General features: G+C 65.2%; 1 protein-coding gene across 2 annotated transcripts; it reads left to right on the forward strand.

The window, feature by feature from the left end:
* The first annotated feature begins 688 nt into the window (after window positions 1–688).
* On the forward strand, window positions 689–27,047 carry PAXIP1 (PAX interacting protein 1). Of its 2 annotated transcripts, XM_060196857.1 has the most exons (21): window positions 689–921; window positions 3,217–3,351; window positions 4,896–4,939; window positions 5,463–5,526; window positions 9,380–9,493; window positions 11,088–11,702; window positions 12,561–13,026; window positions 13,133–13,227; window positions 18,140–18,235; window positions 18,972–19,109; window positions 19,397–19,518; window positions 20,154–20,338; window positions 20,424–20,467; window positions 20,891–20,958; window positions 21,801–21,903; window positions 22,620–22,788; window positions 23,942–24,042; window positions 24,987–25,121; window positions 25,210–25,285; window positions 25,384–25,443; window positions 26,757–27,047. In XM_060196857.1, exons 1-21 carry the CDS (start codon window positions 850–852, stop codon window positions 26,771–26,773), a joined length of 2,919 nt encoding a protein of 972 aa, XP_060052840.1. In that variant the 5' UTR covers window positions 689–849; the 3' UTR covers window positions 26,774–27,047. The 2 variants fall into 2 exon arrangements, with proteins under 2 accessions (XP_060052840.1, XP_060052841.1); XM_060196858.1 differs by lacking the exons at window positions 24,987–25,121; window positions 25,210–25,285; window positions 25,384–25,443; window positions 26,757–27,047 and adding an exon at window positions 24,241–24,376.
* The last annotated feature ends 304 nt before the right edge of the window (window positions 27,048–27,351 follow it).

Raw genomic sequence — 27,351 nt, forward strand, 5'->3', positions numbered from 1 at the left:
CCCGATCCCGCGGCGCCCGGGCCGGTGCTCCGACAGGCCGGTGGCCACACGCGGGCAGCAGGGAGCCCCAGGCGCGTCCCGCGTCCGCCATCGTCGCCGTCGCGGGCTCTGACGCGGGCAGCGAGCGCCCGGGCCGCCCCGCCAGCCCCGCCAGCCCCGCCACGTGTCGGCGGACGCAGCGCGCCTTCCAGAAGCTTCCGAGCCCCGGCGCGCCGGCGGGAGGCCAGAGAGCGGGTCGCCGCCGTGATGACGCCGCAGAGCGTGTCGCCGCAGAGACGCGTCGGAGGGCGCAGGCGCGGCGCGATGACGTCAGGGGCGTGCCCCCGCCGGACTCTGGCAGGTCCGGGTTCGGAAAAGCCCGGCTCGGGGACCGCCGGTCGCGGGGTTGCTCGAGCCGCGCCTCCCAGCCTGAGCGCCCTCCGGGTCGGGAGACGACGGGCCGAGGAGGCCCCACACGTGCCGGCCCGGTGCCCGCGGCGCCTTCGGCCGAGCCCGGATTCCCGCCGCCAGCACGGCGCGGGCCACGCCCCCGGAGCAGGCCACGCCCACAAACGGCTAAGGCCCCGCCCCCAAGTGTTTCAGACTCCGCCCCAGACGCGCAGCTGCGCCGAGACCCCGCCCCCGGGCGCTCTAGGCCCCGCCCCCAGGCGCCCCTCTTCCGGTCGCGCATGCGCCCCGGACCGGCGCGCTCGGGTGGGCGGGGCCTCGGCGGGCGCCTGGGTCCGGCGCGTCTGCCTCCCGGGTCGCTGCCCCGCGCCGAGTTCCCGCGTCTGCAGGCTCCGTCCCGGCGGCGGGTCCCGACCCCGCGCTCGGCCGGGGGGCAGCGCCCCGCGCACCGCAGCCGCCAGCATGTCGGGCCCGCCGCCCGCCGACCTGTTCCGGGACGTCAAGTTCTACGCCGTGGGCGATCTGGACCCGCAGGTGCGGGGCGTGCGGGGGGATCGCGTGCGGCGTGCAGGGGCGCTGGGTGCGGGTGCTAGGTGCGGGGGCACTGGGTGCTGGGGTGCGGAGCGCGGGGTGCTGGGTGCGGGTGCTAGGTACGTGGGCGCTGGGTGCGGGTGCTGGGTGCGGGGTGCGCGTGCTGGGTGCTGGGTGCGGGGTGCTAGGTGTGGGGGTGCTGGGTGCTAGGTGCGGGTGCGGGGTGCTGGGTGAGGGTGCTGGGTGCGTGGTGCTAGGTGTGGGGGTGCTGGGTGCGGGTGCTGGGTGCTAGGTGTGCGGGTGCTGGGTGCGGGTGCTAGGTGTGCGGGTGCGGGGTGCTGGGTGAAGGTGCTGGGTGCGTGGTGCTAGGTGTGCGGGTTCTGGGTGCGGGTGCTGGGTGCTAGGTGTGCGGGTGCTGGGTGCGGATGCTGGGTGCTAGGTGTGGGGGTGCTGGGGTGCGGATGCTGGGTGCTAGGTGTGGGGGTGCTGGGTGCGGATGCTGGGTGCTAGGTGTGGGGGTGCTGGGTGCGGGTGCTGGGTGCTAGGTGTGCGGGTGCTGGGTGCTAGGTGTGGGGGTGCTGGGTGCGGGGCGCGGGTGCTGGGTGCAGTGGGGATCCTGGCTGCAGGGACGCGGGGACCTCGGGGTGCGGGTGAAGGGCCCCGGGCGCGGGTCCAGGTTGCAGGCGGCCGGGGCTCCCGGGGTGACCGGGGTGCTTGGTTCAGGGGCGCGGGGCCTCCGTGCGGGGGGAGGGGCCGGGAGCGGGCGGCAACCCAAGATGCTTCGGTGTCTCCAGGGCGGTACCGTGACGGGGTGCGGGGGGTGTCGGGGCCGGGCAGCCAGCAGGATGGCGCTGGGCTGGGGGCGACCGCGGGGCTCCACAGCTGTCCCGGGCCTGGTGCGTCACTAGGGGTCCCCGGGCAGAGCCCTCCCCGCAGTGCCCCCCCCCCCGCAGTGCCCTCCCCGCAGTGCCCCCCCCTGCAGTGCCCCTCCCCGCAGTGCCCCCCCCGCAGTGCCCCTCCCTGCAGTGCCCCTCCCCGCAGTGCCCCTCCCCGCAGTGCCCCTCCCCGCAGTGCCCCTCCCCGCAGTGCCCTCCCCGCAGTGCCCCTCCCGCAGTGCCCCTCCCCGCAGTGCCCCTCCCCGCAGTGCCCCTCCCCGCAGTGCCCCTCCCGCAGTGCCCCTCCCGCAGTGCCCCTCCCCGCAGTGCCCCCTCCCCGCAGTGCCCCTCCCGCAGTGCCCTCCCCGCAGTTCCCCTCCATGCAGTGCCCCCTCCCCGCAGTGCCCCCTCCCCGTAGTGCCCCCTCCCCGCAGTGCCCTCCCCGCAGTGCCCTCCCCGCAGTGCCCCTCCATGCAGTGCCCCCTCCCCGCAGTGCCCTCCCCGCAGTGCCCTCCCCGCAGTGCCCCTCCCCGCAGTGCCCCTCCAAGCAGTGCCCCCTCCCCGCAGAGCCCTCCCCGCAGTGCCCCTCCATGCAGTGCCCTCCCCGCAGTGCCCTCCCCGCAGTACCCCTCCATGCAGTGCCCCCTCCCTGCAGAGCTCTCCCCGCAGTGCCCCTCCATGCAGTGCCCCTCCCCGCAGAGCCCTCCCCGCAGTGCCCCTCCATGCAGTGTCCCTCCCCGCAGTGCCCCTCCCCACAGTGCCCTCCCCGCAGTACCCCTCCATGCAGTGCCCCCTCCCCGCAGAGCTCTCCCCGCAGTGCCCCTCCATGCAGTGCCCCTCCACGCAGTGCCCTCCCCGCAGTGCCCCTCCATGCAGTGCCCCCTCCCCGCAGAGCCCTCCCCGCAGTGCCTCTCCCTGCAGTGCCTCTCCCCGCAGTGCCCACCCCGCAGTGCCCCACCCTGCAGTGCCCACCCCGTAGTGCCCCACCCTGCAGTGCCTCTCCACACATGCCGCCCACGCAGCGCCCCCACCCCCAGAGCCCTCCTCCCCGCAGCGCCCCCCACCCCACAGCGCTCACTGCCCACTGCCCCCTGGTAGCTGTCCCCCCAGTGACCCCGCCTCATCCCCAGACTCGGGGTCTGTCAGCACAGGGGTCTGGGGGTGCTGCTCTGTCCTCGTGGCCCTTGTCCCTGGACCCCAGCCCCCGGCGGCCCTCTGTCCCTCTGTCCGTCCTCTCCTCCATCTGCCCGGACCTGGGGCCTGGCCCTGACTCGTAGATTCAGCGAGACCCTGTGTGCCCCTGGCAGGAACCGGCGGGGTTGGGGGCGACACTGCCCTGCCCTGCTTCTGTTCTCCCCCTCATCTCCTCTGCCCTCCCCCTGCCCTCCCCCTGCCCACCCCCCTCACACACCTCTCCTTGCAGGTGCTGCAGCTGCTGCGGGTGGGCAAGGCCAAGGAAGTGTCCTACAACGCGCTGGCCTCCCACATCATCTCCGAGGACGGCGACAACCCCGAGGTGGGGGAGGCCCGTGAGGTCTTCGACCTGCCCGTCGTGAAGGTGAGCACTGAGCCGGATGGGCCTCGGGGGGGACCGAGGGCACCGGAGGAAGCTCCACGGCCGGTGGGGACCCCTCGCATCCCTGACCCACAGGCGCCGCGTGAAGCCCCGTCTTCCGGCCCCGCGCCGCGAGACACACGGACAGGTGTTGGTGGGGGCTGCGCGTGGTGGATCGCGGGCTCCCGGGCTGTCACGAGTTAAGGAGAGCCGAGGACACTTGGTCCTACAAAGGCTCGAACGCTTCCTCCCGAGGCTCCGAGGACCCAGGTTCAAGCCCCAGCTCCACTGACAGCCAGAGCTCAGCAGGGCTCTGGGAAATAACGATGACGATAATAATAACACTGCAAACAGACGACTGCCTGAGGCTCCGAGGCCCCAGGTTCAAGCCCCAGCTCCGCTAGCAGCCAGAGCTCAGTCAGCAGGACTCTGAGAAATGATAATAATAACAGTAATAATGCAAATAGACGACTGCCTGAGGCTCCGAGGCCCCAGGTTCAAGCCCCAGCTCCGCTAGCAGCCAGAGCTCAGGGCTCTGAGAAATGGTAATAATAATAGTAATAGTAATAATGCAAACAGACGACTGCCTGAGGCTCCGAGGCCCCAGGTTCAAGCCCCAGCTCTGCTAGCAGCCAGAGCTCAGGGCTCTGAGAAATGGTAATAATAATAGTAATAGTAGTAATGCAAACAGACGACTGCCTGAGGCTCCGAGGCCCCAGGTTCAAGCCCCAGCTCCACCAGCAGCCTGAGCTCAGCAGGGCTGTGGGGAAGATGGCGACAAACTAGGCCTGGGGAGGTAGCTTAGGGGCCGTGCAGAAGATTCTCCCCGCGTGCGGCTCGTGGGCCCCACTGCTCTGGGGAGGTTGGAAGGGCGGGCGGGCGGGCGGGCAAGCAGCGGAGGTCGGCGGGCCCAGAGGTGGCACGGGCTCTGTGGCGAGCATCCTGCCAGAGGCCCCGGAATCCCAGGCTTGATCCCAGGGACCACGGCAGGCCAGACTGAGCTGGGCTTTGCTTAAAAAGAATCAAGGTGGCCGGGTGCTGACACACCTGGTTGAACTGTACCTGTTCATGGTACAGTGCTCAAGGACCTGGGTTCGAGCCCCCGGTCCCCACCTGCAGGGGGGAAGCTTCACAAGTGGTGAGGCAGGGCTGCGGGTGCCTCTCTGCCTCTCTGTCTTCCCTTCCTCTCAGTTTCTGACTCTCTCTACCCAATAAATAGATAAATAAGGATGATAAAAAAAGTTTAGAGAAAGAACAAGAATTGAGTGTGGCCATTTATGAGGGGGTAGCTGTTGAGAAATGGCCCTGCTCCAGTAGGGAGCCCGGTGAGACTGCCATGCCGGGGGTCCCAGCGGGGGGAGCAGGAGGGAGGGGCCCGCGGGTGTGGTTGGCGGGCTGGAGGTGCCCCTGCAGCTTGGGAACTGTGACCCCGCGTGTCTTCTCTGAGGGTCAGGGCTCAGCCTGGCAGGAGCCCCCTGAAGCTGTGGGGGGCACCTCAGGCTCCCCAGGGGGTGCGACGCCCTCAGCCAACGTCTGCTTCCTTCCAGCCGTCCTGGGTGCTGCTGTCCGCACAGTGTGGATCTCTGCTGCCGTATCCTTCCGGGGAAGGGCCGGGGCGGGAGGGGAGATGCCCCCGGAGCGTGTGTGCCACCCGGCTCGCCCCCCACCTCTGAAATACGCCTTCAGCCTGGCACCCGACACCGCACGGCCGCGAGCCTGGCCCCGAGGACGTCGGCGGCCAGCTTCCCAGCTTCCTGGTGGGGGAGGCGGGGGCCGGGCACGGGGCAGGGTCGTCTGGACACCCGGCACCCCCAGGGCGGCCAGCGTGCTCTCCGGGCCCCCCGTTCATGTGTGTATTCCGCCTGTGCGTGTGCCCGTCTGCACGCGTGGCGTGTCTCTGCAGTGTCCGGACACGTGTGCGGGTGTCTGTCCCGCCTGTGTGCTCACGTGCACGCGTGTGCTCTGGCGGCCCGCCTGTAGCCTCCCCTCCCGTCACGACCCCCGGTTGCGTGAGCGGGGACCCCAGACCCCTCTGCCGTCCTCTCCTCTCCTCCCGGCGGGCGGGGCGGCCGGGCACACACACGGGCAGCACGTTGGCGCCTTGACGCCTCCAGAGCCGGCGGCTTTTCCCCGGAGCCCTGCCAGGTCTTCTTCGGAGTCACCGCCTGCATCTCTCAGGTGAGCCCCATCACCCCTCGGCCCGGCCCGGCCCCGTGTCCGCCGAGACGTCTCCCGCAGAGGCCTCCTGGGCTGAGAGCCGGAGCCACGCGGGGAGGCGGGGCGGGGGGCTGCTCGGTCTGAGTCTGCCAGCCCTGCCGACCGCCCCCCGGAGTCCCCTCTCCAGACACACGGCTTCCATCTCATCTGTCACTCATTGTCCACCCCGCCGTGCCCTTTATTTCCTCTGTTCTGTGTCAAGTGGCCGCTGTTACTGTTATTTCTTTATTGCCGTTAGGGTTGTTGCTGGGGCTCGGTGCCTGCGGGGGTGAAGCCACCCCCGGTGACTTTTTTTTTATTTGAACAAACAGTCTCAGTCATGAAAGCTGTTACCGTTGTATTTTCTCCCCTGTGTTTTCCCTTTTTCTATTTTTTTTTAAAAGAATTTATTTATTCACGAGAGAGAGATAGGAGGAGAGAAAGAGCCAGACATCCCTCTGGTACATGTGCTGCCGGGGATCGAACTCAGGACCTCATGGTTGAGAGTCCAGTGCCCCATCCACTGCGCCACCTGCCGGACCACTATTTTCTTTTTAAGATTTTTTTTTTTTAAACTTACTTTAATTTGACGGGAGAGAAATTGAGAGGGGAGAAGGACAGAGAGAGGGAGAGAGCCACCTGGAGGCCTGATTCACTGCCCGTAAAGCTGCAGGTGGGGAGTGGGGTTTCGAACCTGGGTCCTTGTGCGTGGTGACAGGTGCATTCTACCAAGGGTGCCACCACCTGGCCTCTTAAATAATCTTTTCAGTAACTTTTTTTTTTTCTAATTTGATAGTACAGAGAGGAACTGGGGGGGAGAGGAGAGGGAGAGACAGCTGCAGCCCTGCTCTGCCACTCGCCAAGCGTCCCCCCCTGCAAGGGCGAGCAAGGGCTTGAACCCGGGGCCTTGAACATGGAGACGAGTGCACCCAACCGGGTGGCCACTGCCTGGTCTCCCCAAATCGGGCCCGGAGCGTCACTCTGGCACCTGTGTGGGGTAAGCCTTGGGGGCTGAACTTGGCACCTCACATGCAAGCCCTGCGTTCTGCCCACTGTGCCGCCCTGCCTGCGTGCTCCTGGGGTGACATTTCTTTTTATTACTGCTGTTACTGTTGTTATTGTTATTAGACCCCAGGGTTATTGCTGGGGCTCATTGCCTGCACTAGGAATCCACTGCTCCTGGAGGCCATTTTTCCATTTTGTTGCCCATGTCGTTGTTACTGTTGCCATTGCTGTTGTTGGACCAGACAGGGAGGGACAGAGAAATCAAGAGAGATGGGGGGGGGGGGGGAGAAAGACAGACACCTGCAGACCTGCTGAACAGCGGCCCTCTTGCAGGTGGGAGCCGGGGGCTCGAACCAGGATCCTTAATGCCGGTCCTTGCGCTTTACGCCACGTGCGCTTAACCTACCACTCTACCGCCCGGCCCCTGGGGTGATACTTCTGATGAAAGCTCAAGACCCCTGGCTCTGGAGGGCTGGTGTGGCCCCCGGGAGGCAGGAGGGGAGCCCCGCAGCACCGCCCTTCCCTGTTCTGGAGCCCCTGGGGCTTGGCCACCGCAGCGGGAACGTTCTCAGTCCACTGGCAGCATCCGCCCCAGTCTGGCCGATGCTTCTGTTTCCCTTCCCTTTGGGAGACTTGGCCTCCTCTAAGAGAAAGTGTTGCTGTTTGTGTCTTACTGTTGACTGCCTCACGCGGAGTACTGGTCTCATACTGGTCTCACGAGTTACAATCCAGACAGTGTGCGGTGCTGGCATTATTTAATGTTTTACTCCGCTTGCCTGTATTCCTCTGATTTATAATAAATAGCAAGAAAAGGCTTTTTCTTTTTTAAAAATATTTATTATTTATTCCCTTTTGTTGCCTTTGTTCTATTGTTGTAATTACGATTGATGTCGTTGTTGGATAGGACAGAGAGAAATGGAGAGAGGAGGGGAAGACAGAGAGGGGGAGAGAAAGACAGACACCTGCAGACCTGCTTCACCGCCTGGGAAGCGACTCCCCTGCAGGTGGGGAGCCGGGGCCTCGAACCGGGATCCTTACACCGGTCCTTGCGCTTTGCGCCACCTGTGCTTAACCCGCTGTGCTACCACCCGACTCCCTATTTTTACTTATTTATTTTTGTCACCAATTTAAAATTAAGTAGCTAGACATCAAAGAGACTTTCAAAGAATTTACTCATCTAGGAGAGTGAGTGAGTGAGTAATGTGACTGGCGCAGAGGATGCTGGGATTGAATTGGGACCTTAGGCCGAGAGCCTGCACCTCTCCTGTTCCCCAGCATTGGATCATAGCTGTGACTCTGGGGCTGCCTCCCTCTGGTAGGTGGGCTCTGTCATCTGCTCTCCTTCCCTCAACCCCTCCATCAGCAAGAGGCCCCACTAGATCCGGGTCACAGCCCCCCACCCTCTGGATTCCGGGGGGGGGTCCGGGGAGAACCCAGGTATCCAGGACCACCCCCCACACCTCCTGGGTGTGAGTGCTGGCCGCTGGACCTTAGAGCTTGCCACGGAGACTCCCTCTCAGGAGGGTCCTGAGACAATCCCTAAGACTGGGGGGCTTGGGGGTAGCCAGGTGGGGGGGACCCCTGGGACCCAGGTGGGCTTGTCCCCTGGGGCAGGATGAAGCCTCTGGGAACTGGGCCCCCGTCCACCAGCTGTCAGGGTTTCAGCCACCCCCCAAGGTGAGCTGGGGGGCTGTTGGGGGTGCACCCTGGGGTGGGGCTTCCCAAGGTGGGCGTGCAGGTCGGGAGTCACTGGGCACGAATGCGGCTCCCAGCCCAGCTGGGGTCTGCGGTGCCCCTCCCGGTGACCAGGAACCCCCCGGGGGCCCTCTAGGACTCAGAGTCTGGAAAGGACGGCGGGAGGAGGGGGCAGGGGTGCGCTTTCCCCACTTACAGTCAATCCTTGAAAAATCTGTGAAATACAGAGAAGTAGGAAGCTCCCCCGCACACCTGTGACTCACCCATGCCAGAGGGAGGGCGCGGGGCTCAGCTCGAGGGCAGGAGGGGCGCGTCTGCCCCAGACTGTCACCCGGTGCCCGGCGTTCAGCCCCTGCCCCCTGCACAGACCCGGTCTGCCTGGGACTCTGCTTCTCTGAGCCTCGGGGGGCACCTGTGTCCCGCCAGGTCGTCACAGGGGCTCGGTGCCGGCACTACACGTCCCCTGCTCCTGGCGGCCACTTTCCATGTTACTGGTCGGGACAGAGAGGAATTAAGAGAGGCGGGGAGACAGAGAGACACCTGCAGCCCTGCCTCCCCACCTGTGACGCCCCCCTGCAGGTGGGGAGCAGGGGCTCGTGCTCAGTACCCGGTGTTCCCCCAGCCGGCCCTCCAGGTGTTTGGCTAAGGAACTTCAGCTCCCTGGGGGAGGCGCTGACAGCGACACCTGCATTTACCGCGACACTGGTCTCTTCCTGGTGGCTGGTAGTCAGTGGCCCGGTGCTGGGCTGTTGTGGGGTGACTGAGGGAGACAGACAGACAGCCGCGGGGGTCCTCATACCCGCCAGGGGTGTGCCCAGTGACTGTACACTCCCGGGCCACCCGGCCACCGCGTCTTGTCTTGAGGTCGTCACTGGATTCGATGGACGGACAGATGGACGGACGGACGCAGTCAGGTGGGAGGGTCCTCGGCCCGGTCTTGTCGTCTCCCCGACGGTCGGTGGGCTGGGCGTTGAGGGTTTGCTGTTCATGTGCCGAGAGGCAGGGAGGTGCTGTCCCTGAACGTCCCCTGGCAGGGATAGAGTTCTGGGCAGCTCCCCCCCATGTGCGAACAGTCGGGAATGGAGCGGGACGCCGCCAGGGGGTCGGTGACGCGGTCTGGACGCTCTCCCTCCAGGTGTCCCCCGAGGATAGGAGCACCCTCTGGGCCATGGTCACCTTTCACGGCGGTGCCTGTGAACTCAGCCTCAGCAAGAAATGCACACACCTGGTGGTCCCGGAGCCCAGGGGGGTGAGTGCCCTCCCGCCCCGTCCCGTCCCGTCTGTCACACCCACCCACCCAGTGCCCGGCGGCCGATGGCACTGAGAGGAGGCGGCTCTGCATCCCATGTGACCCGGGTCTCCCCCAGACTCCACGGCCCCTCACCCCCGTCAATGCGCCGGCTCACCGCAGCAAAGCCCGCCTTCCTGTCAGGGGACACCCCCCACACTCTGCCCCCGCCTCAGAGTCTGCTCCCTTATTAGGGGTTGGGGTGGGCACTGCTTAGCACTGCCGGGGCTCAGTCTGCCCTCGGTGAGCACGCGGTGCTGGGCTCAGTCTGCCCTCCGTGAGCACACGGGTGCTGGGCTCAGTCTGCCCTCGGTGAGCACACGGTGCTGGGCTCAGTCTGCCCTCGGTGAGCAAGTGGCTGCTAGACTCAGTCTGCCCTCCTTGAGCACACGGGTACTGGGCTCAGTCTGCCCTTGGTGAGCACATGGTGCTGGACTCAGTCTGCCCTCGGTGAGCATGTGGGTGCTGGGCTCAGTCTGCCCTCTGTGAGCAAGTGGCTGCTGGGCTCAGTCTGCCCTCCGTGAGCACACGGGTGCTGGGCTCAGTCTGCCCTCGGTGAGCACATGGTGCTGGGCTCAGTCTGCCCTCCGTGAGCACGCGGCCCCCTGGCTGTCTCTCCAGCCCGGACCCTCCTTCCTGAGCCGCCGCGGGCCCCGCGTGGGGTGCTGGCTCGGTGGACGCCCCTTTGGGGCCCAGCGGGATGTGGTTGTGCTGGGGCCTGGGGTGCCCCCTCAACACAAGGCCACTGCTCCCATGTGGCTTTGCAGCCTCGAACCTGACTCCCTCTGGGTGGCTGCCGGCGGGCCCCTCGGGGTGGGCTTCAGTGCTCTGACACAGACAGACAGACAGACACTCCCGCAGCAACGCCTCCCCCAGGGCCTGGGAACTCCCCGAGTTGCCCCCACAGAGAAGCTGACCGGGTTCTTTCTCCGGCGCTAGTGACTTTAGGCTCCTGCTTGCAGCAGACGCAGCCCTTTCGCTACTGTTACTCTGTCTCAGTGACAGAGACACGGTGAGGAGAGAGAGACAGAGCCCGGAGCCCTGCTCAGCTCTGGCTGATGTTGCCAGGGCATGAGAGTCTTTGCAGACCCCTGTGCTGTCTCCTCAGCCCTAATTACTGTTACTTCTGAGAGAGACCACAGCATGGCTCCATCCCCCGTGGAGCTGCCCCTGGTGCTGTGGGGCCCCCACATGGGGCCCTGAGCATCGCCAGACCCGAGCTCTGCCGGTGTGACGGCCTCCCAGCCAGGTGCCGTGGACCGTCCACACGCTGGGCCCGGAGCTTGTGCTGGGGCCGGGGGACAGCAGGCTGCGGGACTCAGCTCCCCGGTTGGGGAGCACCGTGGGTGGTGTGTCTCTCTCCCTCCCGCCTTCTCAGAGAGCTCGGCACGGGGTGGGCACCAGCCCTGGCTCAGCCCCTGTGCTCTGCGGCTGCCGTGCGTGCCGGGAGGGCTGGGGACACCCCGAGAACGTGCCCCCGCCGGGACGGGTCCGTGGTCCGGGCACCTGGGCTGGCGGCGGCTGAGCGAGGTCCCCGCCCCCGTGCCCCGCGCAGGACAAGTATGCGTGTGCGGCCCGCAGCACCGGCGTGAGGATCGTGACGCCCGACTGGGTGCTGGACTGCGTGTCGGCCAAGGCGCGCAGGGATGAGGGCCCCTACCACCCGCGCCTGGTGCTGTACGAGGACGAGGACGAGGACGATGAGGATGACGACGACGAGGCCGCGGGGCGCGAGGACCAGGAGTCCCCGCGGGACGGCAGCTCCGCCAAGTCCAGTGCCAGCAGCTCCCGGGCAGGCTCCCCGGCGGGCAGGGCCACCCTCTCCCCGCGGCCGCCCGGCCAGGCCCAGGAACTCATGTTCGATGACTCCTCGGACTCGTCCCCGGAGAAGCAGGACCGGAACCTCAACTGGACGCCCGCTGAGGTGGCGCCACTGCCCACGGCCAAGCGCCGGCCGCCCACGGCCAAGGAGCCCGGGCTCATCAACCTCTGCGCCAACGTGCCCCCCGTGCCCGGCGGCCTGCTGCCCCCCGAGGTCCGGAGCGGCCTGCCCGGCGCGCCCGAGCGGCCAGAGACCGTGACGGCCTGGAGCCCTTCTGTGCGGACACTCAGGAACATCACCAACAACGCCGACATCCCGCAGATGGGCCGGCCCGCCAGCGTGGCTCACGTGAGTCCCTGCGGGTGGCGTGGGCACGTCACCGGGCCCGGCTGCTTGGAGGTGGCAGAGGACAGGAGTCACGGGGCAGACAGGAGGGACCCCACAGCCCAGCCCACCCTCCATGGGCACCCTGGGTGCTGTGCAGGGTGCTGAGAGAGGAGACACCCCACAGCCTGCCCACCCTCCATGGGCTCCCTGGGTGCTGTGCAGGGTGCTGAGAGAGGAGAGACCCCACAGCCCTGCCCACCCTCCATGGGTTCCTGGGTGCTGTGCCTGGTGCTGAGAGAGGAGAGACCCCACAGCCCTGCCCACCCTCCATGGGCTCCCTGGGTGCTGTGCCTGGTGCTGAGAGAGGAGAGACCCCACAGCCCTGCCCACCCTCCATGGGCTCCCTGGGTGCTGTGCCTGATGCTGAGAGAGGAGAGACCCCACAGCCCTGCCCACCCTCCATGGGCTCCCTGGGTGCTGTGCCTGGTGCTGAGAGAGGAGAGACCCCACAGCCCAGCCCACCCTCCATGGGGCTCCCTGGGTGCTGTGCAGGGTGCTGAGAGAGAAGACACCCCACAGCCTGCCCACCCTCCATGGGCTCCCGGGGTGCTGTGCAGGGTGCTCCCATGGGCTGTCACGCCCTGAGCCCACACAGTGTGGATAGCGGGTGCTCTATGCTGAGGCTCCGTGGCCGTTTCTCTTTCTTTGTCCACCATGCGGGTGCCCACCTGGTACCCAAGTGACCGTTGCCCCGGAAGCACCCACCTTTCGACGCTCCTGCTTCGGCTGCAGTGCGCGCTGAGGGTGCCGTCGGTGTCCGGGAGGAAGCAGCGTGTCCCCGCCGTGGCCGTGGCCGTGACAGTCGCCCCTCTCTTGCAGATCCTGCAGTCCCTCTCGGCCCCCGCGAAGGCCGGGGACCAGCCGCTGAGCCACAGCCAGCCGGGCCACGCGCCCCCGGGCGCCCCGCTCTTCAACCCCTCCAAGGGCGCCCCGGACCCCCACCCCGCCCTGCACCTGCCGCCCCCCCAGATGGCGCCCCTGCAGCCCTTCCTGCCGCCTCAGGCCCCGCCGCACCCCTTCCCGCCCCTGCAGCAGCCGCCCTTCCCTCCGCAGCCTCTGCCCTTCCCCCCCCAGCCGCTGCACCGGCCCCCCCACGGCCTCCCGCTGCACCCGCAGCACCCGCAGCACCCGCAGCACGGCCTGCCACACCCGCAGCAGCTCCAGCGCCTGCACCCCCAGCACCCGCACCTGGGCCCCCCCACGGCACCGCACCTCGGGCCCCCCGCGCCCGCCCTGCCGCCACAGCCGCCACAGCCGCTCTACGGACACGACCCGGCCGCGGACAGTGAGTGTCCCGCCCCGCCCTGGCCGGGCACCTGCGCCCCGAGATGCCACCTCGGCCGGGCGGGGACGCACCTCACAGCCGCCCACCCGGCCGCCCCTGTGCCCAGTTCCAGACGACGGCTTCCTGCTGGGCTGCGTGTTCGCCGTCGCCGACTACCCCGAGCAGATGTCGGACAAGCAGCTGCTAGCCACCTGGAAGAGGGTGAGCACCTCCGCCACGCCGACCCCCGGGGCTTGGCCAGGGCACGAGCCGGGCCACCCCAGTGGTCAGGGTGGCCTTCCGGGCGGCCCTGAGGGGACAGAGCCCAGGGAGCCTCTCTGTGCCTGGCGGGGCTGGCTCCAGAGTCGCCCTTCTGAGCCCTGCCTTCCTGTGGGGTGAAGCCACTGACTGACTCCCTGAGGGGTGAGGCCACTGACTGACTCCCTGTGGGGTGAGGTCACTCACTGACTCCCTGTGGGGTAAGGCCACTGACTGACTCCCTGTGGTATGAGGCCACACCAACTGACTTTCTGTGGTGTGAGGTCACTGACTGACTCCCTGTGGGGTGAGGGCACTGACTGACTCCCTGTGGGGTGAGACCACTGACTGACTTCCTGTGGGGTGAGGTCACTCACTGACTCCCTGTGGTACGAGGTCACACCAACTGACTTTCTGTGGTGTGAGGTCACTGACTGACTCCCTGTGGGGTGAGGTCACTGACTGCCTTCCTGTGGTGTAAGGTCACTGAATCCCTGTGGGGTGAGGCCACTGACTGACTTCCTGTGGGGTGAGGTCACTGACTGACTCCCTGTGGGTGAGACCACTAACTGACTCCCTGTGGGGTGAGGCCACTGACTGACTCCCTATGGTGTGAGGTCACTGACTGACTTCCTGTGGGGTGAGGTCACTGACTGACTCCCTGTGGGGTGAGACCACTGACTGACTTCCTGTGGGGTGAGGACACTCACTGACTCCCTGTGGGGTGAGGCCACTGACTGACTCCCTATGGTGTGAGGTCACTGACTTAATTCCTGTGGAGTGAGGTCACTGACTGACTCCCTGTGGGGTAAGACCACTGACTGACTTCCTGTGGGGTGAGGTCACTGACTGACTCCCTGTGGGGTGAGGTCACTGACTGACTCCCTGTGGTATGAGACCACACCAACTGACTTCCTATGGTGTGAGACCACTGACTGACTCCCTGTGGGGTGAGACCACTCACTGACTTCCTGTGGGGTGAGGCCACTCACTGACTCCCTGTGGTGTGAGGTCACTGACTGACTCCCTATAGTGTGAGGTCACTGACTGACTTCCTGTGGGGTGAGGTCACTGACTGACTCCCTGTGGGGTGAGGCCACTGACTGACTCCCTGTGGGGTGAGGTCACTGACTGACTCCCTGTGGTGTGAGGTCACTGACTGACTCCTTGTGGGGTGAGGTCACTGACTGACTCCCTGTGGGGTGAGGCCACTGACTGACTCCCTATGGTGTGAGGTCACTGACTGACTTCCTGTTGTGTGAGGTCACTGACTGACTCCCTGTGGGGTGAGACCACTGACTGACTTCCTGTGGGGTGAGGTCACTCATTGACTCCCTGTGGGGTGAGGTCACTGACTGACGCCCTATGGTGTGAGGTCACTGACTGACTTCCTGTGGTGTGAGGCCACTGACTGACTCCCTGTGGTATGAGGCCACACCAACTGACTTTCTGTGGTGTGAGGTCACTGACTGACTCCCTGTGGGGTGAGGCCACTGACTGACTTCCTGTGGGGTGAGGTTACTGACTGACTCCCTGTGGATGAGACCACTAACTGACTCCCTGTGGGGTGAGGCCACTGACTGACTCCCTATGGTGTGAGGTCACTGACTGACTTCCTGTGGGGTGAGGTCACTGACTGACTCCCTGTGGGGTGAGACCACTGACAGACTTCCTGTGGGGTGAGGCCACTGACTGACTCCCTGTGGTGTGAGGTCACTGACTGACTCCCTGTGGTATGAGGCCACACCAACTGACTTCCTGTGGTGTGAGACCACTGACTGACTCCCTGTGGGGTGAGACCACTCACTGACTTCCTGTGGGGTGAGGTCACTGACTGACTCCCTGTGGGGTGAGACCACTGACTGACTTCCTGTGGGGTGAGGCCACTCACTGACTTCCTGTGGGGTGAGGTCACTGACTGACTCCCTGTGGGGTGAGACCACTGACTGACTTCCTGTGGGGTGAGGCCACTCACTGACTCCCTGTGGTGTGAGGTCACTGACTGACTCCCTGTGGGGTGAGGTCACTGACTTCCTGTGGGGTGAGGTCACTGACTGACTCCCTGTGGGGTGAGGCCACTGACTGACTCCTTGTGGGGTGAGGTCACTGACATACTCCCTGTGGTATGAGGCCACACCAACTGACTTCCTGTGGGGTGAGGTCACTGACTGACTCCCTGTGTGGTGAGGTCACTGACTGACTTCCTGTGGGGTGAGGCCACTGACTGACTCCCTATGGTGTGAGGTCACTGACTGACTCCCTGTGGTATGAGGCCACACCAACTGACTCCCTGTGGGGTGAGGTCACTGACTGACTCCCTATGGTGTGAGGTCACTGACTGACTTCCTGTGGGGTGAGGCCACTCACTGACTCCCTGTGGGGTGAGGTCACTGACTGACTCTCTGTGGTTTGAGGTCACTGACTGACTTCCTGTGTGGGGAGCCCACTCACTGACTCCCTGTGGTGTGAGGTCACTGACTGACTCCCTGTGGGGTGAGGCCACTGACTGACTCCCTGTGGGGTGAGGCCACTGACTGACTTCCTGTGGAGTGAGGCCACTGACTGACTCCCTGTGGGGTGAGGTCACTGACTGACTCCCTGTGGGGTGAGGTGACTGACTGACTCCTTATGGTGTGAGGTCACTGACTGACTCCCTGTGGGGTGAGGTCACTGACTGACTTCCTGTGGGGTGAGGCCACTGACTGACTCCCTGTGGTGTGAGACCACTGACTGACTCCCTGTGGTGTGAGGTCACTGACTGACTCCCTGTGGGGTGAGGGCACTGACTGACTCCCTATGGTGTGAGGTCACTGACTGACTCCCTGTGGTGTGAGGTCACTGACTGACTCCCTGTGGGGTGAGACCACTGACTTACTTCCTGTGGGGTGAGGCCACTCACTGACTCCCTGTGGGGTGAGGTCACTGACTGACTCCCTATGGTGTGAGGTCACTGACTGACTTCCTGTGGTGTGAGGCCACTGACTGACTCCCTGTGGTGTGAGGTCACTGACTGACTCCCTGTGGTGTGAGGTCACTGACTGACTCCCTGTGGGGTGAGGTCACTGACTGACTTCCTATGGTGTAAGGTCACTGACTGACTCCCTGTGGGGTGAGGTCACTGTCTGACTCCCTATGGTGTGAGGTCACTGACTGACTTCCTGTGTGGTGAGGTCACTGACTGACTCCCTGTGGGGTGAGGTCACTGACTGACTCCCTGTGGGCTGAGACCACTGACTGACCTGTGGGGTGAGGTCACTGACTGACTCCCTGTGGGGTGAGGTCACTGACTTCCTGTGGGGTGAGGCCACTGACTGACTCCCTGTGGTGTGAGGTCACTGACTGACTCCCTGTGGGGTGAGGTCACTGACTGACTTCCTGTGGGGTGAGGTCACTGACTTACTCCCTGTGGTATGAGGCCATACCAACTGACTTCCTGTGGGGTGAGGTCACTGACTGACTGCATGTGTGGTGAGGTCACTGACTGACTCCCTGTGGTATGAGGCCACACCAACTGACTTCTTGTGGGGTGAGGTCACTGACTGACTCCCTGTGGTGTGAGGCCACTGACTGACTTCCTGTGGTGTGAGGTCACTGATTGACTCCCTGTGGTGTGAGGTCACTGACTGACTCCCTGTGGGGTGAGGCCACTGACTGACTCCCTATGGTGTGAGGTCACTGACTGACTCCCTGTGGTGTGAGGTCACTGACTGACTCCCTGTGGGGTGAGACCACTGACTTACTTCCTGTGGGGTGAGGCCACTCACTGACTCCCTGTGGTGTGAGGTCACTGACTGACTCCCTGTGGTATGAGGCCACACCAACTGACTTCCTGTGGTGTGAGACCACTGATTGACTCCCTGTGGGATGAGGCCACTCACTGACTCCCTGTGGTGTGAGGTCACTGACTGACTCCCTGTGGGGTGAGGTCACTGACTACCTGTCGGGTGAGGCCACTGACTGACTCCCTGTGGTGTGAGGTCACTGACTGACTTCCTGTGGGGTGAGGTCACTGACTTACTCCCTGTGGTATGAGGCCATACCAACTGACTTCCTGTGGGGTGAGGTCACTGACTGACTCCCTGTGTGGTGAGGTCACTGACTGACTCCCTGTGGTGTGAGGTCACTGACTGACTTCCTGTGGGGTGAGGTCACTGACTTACTCCCTGTGGTATGAGGCCACACCAACTGACTTCTTGTGGGGTGAGGTCACTGACTGACTCCCTGTGGTGTGAGGCCACTGACTGACTTCCTGTGGTGTGAGGTCACTGACTGACTCCCTGTGGGGTGAGACCACTGACTGACTTCCTGTGGGGTGAGGCCACTCACTTACTCCCTGTGGGGTGAGGTCACTGACCGACTCCCTGTGGTATGAGGCCACACCAACTGACTTCCTGTGGTGTGAGGTCACTGACTGACTCCCTGTGGTGTGAGGTCACTGACTGACTCCCTATGGTGTGATGTCACTCACTGACTTCCTGTGGGGTGAGGTCACTGAGTGACTCCCTGTGGTGTGAGACCACTGACTGACTTCCTGTGGGGTGAGGCCATTCACTGACTCCCTGTGGGGTGAGGTCACTGACTGACTCCCTGTGGTTTGAGGTCACTGACTGACTTCCTGTTTGGTGAGCCCACTCACTGACTCCCTGTGGTGTGAGGTCACTTACTGACTCCCTGTGGTATGGGCCACACCAACTGACTTCCTGTGGTATGAGGTCACACTGACTGACTCCCTGTGGTGTGAGGTCACTCTGATTGACTTCCTGTGGTGTGAGGTCCCACTCACTCCCTGTGGTGTTAGGTCATACTTACACACTGGGTGGTAGAGTGTATGACGGTCTCCACCACCAGGGCTGATGAGACTCTGGTCCTTGTGCAGATCATCCAGGCCCATGGGGGAGCCGTGGACCCCACCTTCTCCAGCAGGTGCACACACCTCCTCTGTGAGAGCCAGGTCAGCGGGATGTACGCACAGGTGAGTCTTCGGAAAGCCTGTCTTGCTACCTGTAAAAGAAGGAAATGGCTTCCTCCAGACTTCCCTGGGGCTCTCATGGGAGGGACCCCATTGTGGTCGCCAGGCCTTTGTGCCTCTGTGGCCCAGAGGAGGCAAGGGAGGTGCCTGCTGCTTCCTTTTCCCATGTCACATCAGGCCATGTCACTGGGGGTCGAGCGTCCTACAGTGTGGAGTGTGGTGCACAGGACCTGCACAGCAGGCCTCACTGCAGACCGACTTCCTGTGGTGTGGGACCACTCTGACATGACTTCCTGTGGTGCGTGGGTCACATGGACCTGACTTCCTGTGGTGTAAAGCTGTACTGATCTCACTTCTGTGGTGTAAGAATCACACTCACCTGACTTCCTGTTATGTGAGGCCACACTGACTTGACTCTGGTGTGAAGATCATACTGACCTGACTTCCTGTGGTGTGGGGTCACACTGATCTGACTCCCTGTGGTGTTGGGGTCACACTGACCTACTTCCTGTGGTATGGGGCTCACACTGACCTAACTTCCTGTGGTATGGAGCCCATACTCACCTGATTTCCTATGGTGTGGGGTCACACTGACCTACTTCCTGTGGTGTGGGCTCACACTGACCTGACTCCTTGTGGTGTGAGGCTGCCCTGACTGACTTCCTGTGGCGTGAGGGGTCACACTGACTGACCTCTGTGCTGTGAGACAACCCTCACCCTGTCCCCCGTCACTGGGCAGGCACTCCGGGAGAGGAAGCGATGTGTCACGGCGCACTGGCTCAACACCGTGCTGAAGAAGAAGAGGATGGTGCCCCCTCACCGGGCCCTGCACTTCCCCGTGGCCTTCCCCCCCGGCGGGAAGCCCTGCGCCCAGCACGTAAGCCCCCCTGCGTGCCCAGCCTCGGAGCCCGTCGCTGCTTAGAGAACCGGGGGGCCCAGGGCCGGGTCCGCACTGTGTGTGGCTGCTGGTCGGGGGTCTCCGCCCGGGGGCCCCAGCGATGCAGAAGGCAGGGAGCTGAGCCATCGGGTCAGAGAGAGATCTGGTGGCTGCCCCAGGGCTTCCCCCCATAAGGGACCCTGTTCCGCCCGTCTCGGCGCGAGGGACTGGGCTGCACCTGCATGTGCTGAGCGCTTCCAGCGGCCCGGCGTCCCCTCTGCCCGCAGATCATCTCTGTGACCGGCTTCGTGGACAGTGACAGGGACGACCTGAAGCTCATGGCCTACCTGGCGGGCGCCAAGTACACCGGCTACCTGTGCCGCAGCAACACCGTGCTCATCTGCAAAGAGTGAGGGCTGTGCCGACGCTTTGGGTCTCTCCTCTCAGCACCCTGCACAGCACCCAGGGAGCCCATGGAGGGTGGGCAGGGCTGTGGGGTCTCTCCTCTCTCAGCACCCTGCACAGCACCCAGGGAGCCCATGGAGGGTGGGCAGAGCTGTGGGGTGTCTCCTCTCTCAGCACCAGGCACAGCACCCAGGGAGCCCATGGAGGGTGGGCAGGGCTGTGGGGTCTCTCCTCTCTCAGCACCCTGCACAGCACCCAGGGAGCCCATGGAGGGTGGGCAGGCCTGTGGCGTCTCTCCTCTCAGCACCAGGCACAGCACCCAGGGAGCCCATGGAGGGTGGGCAGGGCTGTGGGGTCTCTCCTCTCTCAGCACCCTGCACAGCACCCAGGGAACCAATGGAGGGTGGGCAGGCTGTGGGGTGTCTCCCTCCGTTTCCTTCCATCAGGCTGAGGCCTTGCCCTCCTCAGGGATGGATCTGCCCTTAGTGAGCCAGTCAGGTGATGGGGTGGAGTCCTGGCACCTCCATCCAGCTGGCACCCCGGGTCCCCCACCTCAGGGCCCACTGGCTGTGGCGGAAGCCCCAGGGCCGAGGGCAGCGCTGCCCGGTGCTCAGCACCCACCCCGACTCTCCTCTGCAGGCCGGTGGGGCTCAAGTACGAGAAGGCGCGCGAGTGGCGGATCCCGTGCGTGAACGCGCAGTGGCTGGGCGACATCCTGCTGGGCCACCTGGAGGCGCTGCGCCAGGTGCAGTTCAGCCGCTACACCACCTTCGGCCTCCCGGATCCCTTCGCGCCCGCGCCGCAGCTGGTGCTTGGCCTGCTAGGTGAGTGGACGGGGCAGCCACAGGGGGACGCCACCTCCCTCCTGTGCTATGTCCGGCCCGTCTGAGTGTCTTCCCGTCTGTCTAGATGCCTGGAGAGTTCCCATCAAGGTATCCTCAGAGATGCTGATGGTACGTCCATCCATCCGCCCGTCCATCCACCGTCCGGCAGGGGCCCCCCGGTCCAGGCGAGGCTCCTGTAGCCCTGGCTGCTGACCCTGAAGCTGCGTCACCCTCTGTCCCCTGGCCCGTCGCCTCCCCTGTGTGGCGACACTGGCATTGCTTCCTGTGTCCCCCGAGGCCCCGGGGCTCAGCCTGGTCATCCCCACGGGGGGTGCTGTCCCCTCGACCCCGTCTGCTCCGGCTGTGGTCTGGCTTGGGGGCAGGACCCCCCCACATGAGGCCCCACGAGCCGATTTCCCTGGGACACTGCTGTGGAGCCTCCTGGGCCTAAGCCCGGGGGCATCGGCGGGTGAGGAGGGGCCTGACCCCCAGAGCCAAGCAGCCCTGCACCTGCGGTGGGCCGACCCCAAACCCCGTCCCCGTCCCCTGCAGGGCGCCCGCCTGCCTCCCAAGCCCAAGGCCAGCGAGGGCCCCATGGTTCAGCCCTCCAAGAGAGCCAGGTACTGGGGGTGGGGGGCTGCTCCCCAGAGTGTGGGAGCCGGGGGGGTTCCTGGGGGTGGGGAGCTGCTCCCCAGAGTGTGGGAGCCGGGAGAGTGCAGGGGGGCTGCTTCCCAGAGTGTGGGAGCCGGGGGGGGTCCTGGGGGTGGGGGGCTGCTCCCCAGAGTGTGGGAGCCGGGAGGGTGCAGGGGGGCTGCTTCCCAGAGTGTGGGAGCCGGGGGGGGGGCTGGGGGCTGCTCCCCAGAGTGTGGGAGCCAGGGGGGAGGGGGGCTACTTCCCAGAGTGTGGGAGCCAGGAGGGTGCAGGGGGGCTGCTCCCCAGAGTGTGGGAGCCGGGAGGGTGCAGGGGGGCTGCTCCCCAGAGTGTGGGAGCCGGGGGAGACCTGCGTTGGGGGGCTGCTCCCCAGAGTGGGGGGGGTGGGGGCCTGGGGGGTCACCCTGCTGCCTGCCTTCCACCTGCAGGTGTAAAGTTGGTTGGTGAGTCTGTTCAGGCAGAGACCCCCCCCCCATATATGCAGAGAGTCTTCCTGTGAGGGAGCTCCAGGCAGAGATGCAGGGAGGGAGAGATGAGAGGACTGCGCTCAGTTGGCAGCGGGTGGTGGTGCTGGAGCCGGGGCTCCCCCTGCAGCCAGCCCGTCCCCCCGTTTTGTGGCTCAGCCTCGTGTGGCTGTCCAGCTCGTCCTCAGAGGCCAGGGACGCCCTTCAGCCTTTGTCCTGTGCCAGCGCCGCCCGCACCGCCCACCGTGAGGAGCAGAGCAGGGCCCTCAGCACTGAGCTGCTCCGGGTGTCGGGGCACTCCACCTGGAGCTGGGGAGCGGGGTCCCACCATCCCTGTGTCCTTCCAGGCTGGAGGACATTCCCCCGCCCACCAAGAAGCTGAGCCCCGAGCTGACGCCCCTTGTGCTCTTCACGGGGTTCGAGCCCCCGCGGGTGCAGCAGTACATCAAGGTGAGGCGCGGGCGGGCTCCGCGGGCGGCCGTGGGGGCCGGACCCCTCCGCAGCTGGTGACCACAAGTGACAGCCAGGGCGGCGGGGACCAGCGGGGCCTGAGGGTCTCCGACTTTGTTCCGGGGGTCTGTGGGCGGCTGCTGCAGCACCGTGTCTGCCAGTCTGTCTGTTGGTCTGTCTGTCTGTCCCCACCAGGATGTCACTGGGGCTTGGTGCCGAGTCCCCTGCCCCCGCCAGCTGCGTCCTGCTCCTGTTTCCTTACTTCTATCATTAGATGAGAGACAGAGAGAGACAGAGAGACGCCTGCAGCCCTGCTTCACTGTTCCCGAAGGTCCCCCCTGCAGGTGGGGGTCCGGGGCTCGAACCTGGATCCTTCCTTGTGGTCACAGAAGGCTCAGCCAGACCCTATGCTGTGTGTTTTGTTTTGTTTTATTTCTGATTTTTTAGTATTGGAAAGAGGCAGCCAGAAGTTGAGAGGGAAGGGGAGAGAGACAGAGAGACACCTGCAGCCCTGCCTCACCGCTCGTGAAGCTTCCCCCGCACAGGTGGGGACCGGGGCCTAGAACCAGGGTCCCTGCGCACTGTAATGTGTGCGCTCGACCAGGTGCGCCACCACCCGGCCCCCTGCACTGTTTTTAACTGATGAGTGTGCCAGTCTGTCTGCCCGCCGGCCCCGGACTCAGCCCCCGTCCGTCCATCCATCTGTCCACCCGCAGAAGCTGTATGTCCTGGGCGGGGAGGTGGCGCAGTCTGTGCAGAAGTGCACGCACCTGGTGGCCAGCAGGGTGACTCGCACGGTCAAGTTCCTGACGGCCGTGTCTGTGGTGAGACACATCGTGACCCCCGACTGGCTGGATGAGTGCTTCAAGTGCCAGCACTTTGTCGGTGAGGGCCGGCTGGCGGTATCCAACCCCCGCCCGCCCCAGGCCCCCGCTGCCCCCGCTGTCCCCAGGCCCCCGCTGCCCCAGGCTCCCGCTGCCCCAGGACCCAGCTGCCCCTGCTGTCCCCAGGCTCCTACCACCCCCCCGCTGTCCCCAGGCTCCTGCCCCCCCCCCCGCTGTCCCCAGGCTCCTGCCCCCCCCGCTGTCCCCAGGCTCCCGCCCGCCCCGCTGTCCCCAGGCTCCTACCCCCCCCACTGTCCCCAGGCTCCTGCTCCCCCCGCTGTCCCCAGGCTCCTGCCCCCTCCCCGCTGTCCCCAGGCTCCTGCCCCCCCCCCGCTGTCCCCAGGCTCCTGCCCGCCCCACTGTCCCCAGGCTCCTGCCCCCCCCCCACTGTCCCCAGGTTCCCAACCACCCCAGGTCCCCGCTGTCCCCAGGCCTCTGCTGTCCCCAGGACCCCCGCTGTCCCCAGGCTCCTACCCCCCCCCCCCGCTGTCCCCAGGCTCCTGCCCCCCCCCGCTGTCCCCAGGCTCCTGCCCCCCCCCCCCGCTGTCCCCAGGCTCCTGCCCGCCCCGCTACACCCACTGCCCCCGCCCTGACCCTTCGCTGTCCCCCCTTTGTCCTAGCTGCCCCCCCCCGCCCCCAACTCCACACCTCCTTTCTGTCTGTCCTTCCTCCTTGTGGGTTCAGCGCAGAGGGAGGGAGAGGGAGGGCTGCAGGGAGCCGGGCCGGGCGGCACCACGTCCACGTGGCCCCAGAACCGTGTCCTTGTGCACGGCGAGGTGTGCGCTCTACCAGGTGCATCCCCCACCCAGCTCTGAGACGCGCCACCCTGCAGGCTGGCGGCAGGGGCTCGAACCCCGGTCCTTGCGTGGTGAAGTGTGTGCCCGGGCCCCCAGGCCAGCGTGTCTCAGACAGCGGTGCCGGGGGACCCCGTGCCCTGGTGTCCTCGAGGGTCCTGTGGGGCCCGGGCTCTGCAGCCTCTGAGCGGGCGCCCCGGGGAGCCGGGGGTGGGGGGCATGGGTGCCACGCGGCTTCCCCCGTCTCTCCGTCTCTGTCTCTGGCATCCAGAGGGAAAACCGGGGCGGGTCGTATGTGCCCCTCGGCGCTGCTGCCTTGGTGTGGGGCGGGCGTCCCGGGCTCACAGGTGCCCCCCCCAGATGAGCAGAGCTTCCTGCTTCGCGACGCGGAGGCCGAGGTCCTCTTCTCCTTCAGCCTGGAGGAGTCCCTGCGGAGGGCGCACGCCGCCCCGCTCTTCAAGGTGCGCCCCTGGGCGTCGCGGGCGGCCGGAGCCGGGCCTGGGGTCATGGGCATCCCTCGCGCCAGCCTGGCTGAGCAGGGGGAGATGGGAGGGGTCTGCGGTGGCCGCCCGCCATCCCGTCCAGTGGGGCTGTCTACCTTCTGATGCTCTCCGTCCCCGCACCTCTTCCTTTTGACCACGCTCATTTATTTATTTTAGGAATCGAGAATCAAGAGGGAAGAAGGGAGAGAGAGGGAGAGAGACAGACACCTGCAGCCCTGCTTCACCACTTGCTAAGCTTTCCCCTGCAGGTGGGGACCGAGGGCTCGAACCCGGGTCCTTGTGCATTGCGACAAGTGCGCTCGACCAGGTGCGCCACCGGCCTGCCGCCCTGCATCTTTTCTTATTTAATTTTCTTTTCTTTATTTTTAAGATTTTATTTACATGAAAAACCATAGGCAGAGAGAGAACCAGACATCACTCTGGTACCTGCCTGTGTTGCCGGGTTTGAACTCGGAATCTCACACTCGAGAGTCCAGTGCTTTATCCACTGCACCACCTCCTGGACCACTCATTTTATTTTCTTTGTGTAGAAACAGAGTAATTGAGAGAGGAGGGGAGATAGAGAGGGAGAGACAGAGAGACCCCTGCAGCCCTACTTCACCCTTCTGAAGCTTCCCCGCTGCAGGTGGGGACCGGGGGCTTGAACCTGAGTCCTTGTGCGCTGTGATGTGAGCGCTCAGCCAGGCGCGCCCCCACCCGGACCCTGGCGTTTTTATTTACTTACTTTACTCATTTTGGACAGACAGACGGCAGAATGGAGAGGGGACGGGAGGGAGAGAGGGAGAGACACGGCCCTGCGGCCCTGCTCCACGCCGTGAGGCCTCTCTGCTGTAGGTGGGGAGTGCAGGCTCAAACCCTGGTCCCTGAGCACGGGCGCAGCCGTGTCCGTCTGTCTGTCTCAGGCCAAGTTCTTCTACATCACGCCGGGCATCTGCCCCAGCCTGGCCACCATGCGCGCCATCGTGGAGTGCGCGGGCGGCCGCGTGCTCAGCCGGCAGCCCTCCTTCCGCAAGCTGGAGGAGCATCGGCAGAACAAGGTGGGCCGGGCGCGGGGGCGGCCCTGGGGGTGGGGGGGTGGGGGGAGGGCTGGGTGCCCCAACGTGCCCTGCTGACCCCTCCCCCCAGAGCCTGTCTGAGATCATCCTCATCTCCTGCGAGAACGACCTGCACCTGTGTCGGGAATACTTCGCGCGCGGCATCGGTAGGGGCGGCGTGGGGCTGGGGTGCAGGGGTGCAGGGGGAGGCCGGGGGCGGGTGCTGGTTGCCGGGTCCCCCTTTTACCCTGCCCCCTGCCCTCAGACGTGCATAACGCGGAGTTTGTGCTGACGGGCGTGCTCACACAGACACTGGACTACGAGTCATATCCTTGCAGGGCAGGCAGTGAGGGATCCTCTGGGAGGGGAGGGGCCCGTGGGGAGGGGCCTGTGGGGATAGTGAGGGGCCCGCGGGGAGGGGAGGGGCCTGCGGGGACAGTGAGGGGCCTGGGGACAGTGAGGGGCCTGCGGGGACAGTGAGGGGCCTGGGGGCAGTGAGGGGCCTGCAGGGACAGTGAGGGGCCCGTGGGAAGGGGAGGGGCCTGTGGGGAGGGGAGGGGCCTGCGGGGACAGTGAGGGGCCGTGGGGAGGGAAGGGGCCTGTGGGGATAGTGAGGGGCCTGTGGGGATAGTGAGGGGCCTGTGGGGAGGGGAGGGGCCTGTGGGGACAGTGAGGGGCCCGCGGGGAGGGAAGGGGCCTGTGGGAACAGTGAGGGGCCCGCGGGGAGGGAAGGGGCCTGTGGGGATAGTGAGGGGCCTGTGGGGATAGTGAGGGGCCTGCGGGGAGGGAATGGGCCTGCGGGGAGGGGAGGGGCCTGTGGGGACAGTGAGGGGTCTGCAGGACGGTCAGGGGCCCGTGGGGAGGGTGAGGAGCACCCCCAGAGCTTTTCGTGGGCTGGCCCATCCCCGAGCCCCAAACTGCGTGTCCACTCCCTGCTCCACTGGCCAGAGCTGAGCACAGCCCTTTCTTTACATTTTAACAAAGTTGTTTTTGAATCTTTATTTATTGGATAGACAGTCAGTAGTCGAGCGGGAAGGAGGCGGTAGAGAGGAAGAGACAGACACCTGCAGCCCTGGTCACCACTCACAACATTCCCCCGGCGGGTGGGACCAGTGGCTTGAACCAGGGTCCTTGTGCTTTATAGCAGGTGCACTCAACCAGGTGGACCACCTCCCTGCCCTGAGTCCTCCCTTTCCCACTCCTTCTCCCCCTCCCTCTCTCTACCTCTCTCCCTCTCCCTCCCTCTCTCCCTCCTGAAGAGACCCAGAGACCCTTATTCTTTGCCCAGCCATTGCCCTGGAGCTGGGTGTGAGCTCCGAGGGGCTCTGGGCTGTGCCCTGGTGGCCCAGCGGGCTCACGTGTGCTGGGCAGGGGGCCTCACCCGTGGGTGCAGCTCCCCAGAACCATTGTCCTCTCCTCACCGGAGGACTTGAGTCCCTGTGGCTCCACAGTGCCGGGCGCCGTTCTCACTCAGAGACAGACAGACAGACAGCACGAGCAGGCCGTCTCTGAGCTGGGCGGCCGCTTCCCGCAGGCTGGGGGGGGTGGGTAGCCAGGTGCCCTGCTTGGTTTCTAGACCCCAGCCAGACACGGGCAGGGCAGGGCGGCCCCCTGGCAGTGTCTTCCTCAACGACCGCACGTATAAATTCAACTGACTCGGACCCAGGGCCGGCTCCCGGCCTGAAGCCTGGTTTTCCGCTGCTGCCTTCTGCGCCGAGCCCCCAAGGGGATCCACGCCTGCGCCCGCGAGACCCCCGCCGAGGCCGCCCGGGTCGCAGGGATGAGGACACGCCTGTGACGGCCCGGCCGGTGCCCCGCAGCAGGGACAACCACAGGGGAGTTTTCTACTCGGATTATTTTTACTTCTTACAGCCCCTCCTTTTATACGGACTCTGCTCACATTTGAAATAAATGTACTTTTGGATTTTATGCTGCAGTGAGGAAGCCTATGTCATTCCCTCTCTCCTTTCTCTCTCTTCATCTCCCTCTCCCTCTCATTCCCTCCCTCGCCGCCCCTCAGAACATGCCTCATACCGGGCGGTCACAGGCCAGTCCTGTCAGCAGAGCCCTCTGTCTCTCCCTCTCTCCTCCCTGTCTCTCCCTGTCTCCTCCCTGTCTCTCCCTGTCTCCTCCCTGTCTCTCCCTCTCTCCTCCCTGTCTCTCCCTCTCTCCTCTCTGTCTCTCCCTCACTCCTCCCTGTCTCTCCCTGTCTCCTCCCTGTCTCTCCCTCTCT

Source organism: Erinaceus europaeus, chromosome 8, assembly GCF_950295315.1.
Source record: "Erinaceus europaeus chromosome 8, mEriEur2.1, whole genome shotgun sequence".
Lineage (NCBI taxonomy): Eukaryota > Metazoa > Chordata > Mammalia > Eulipotyphla > Erinaceidae > Erinaceus > Erinaceus europaeus.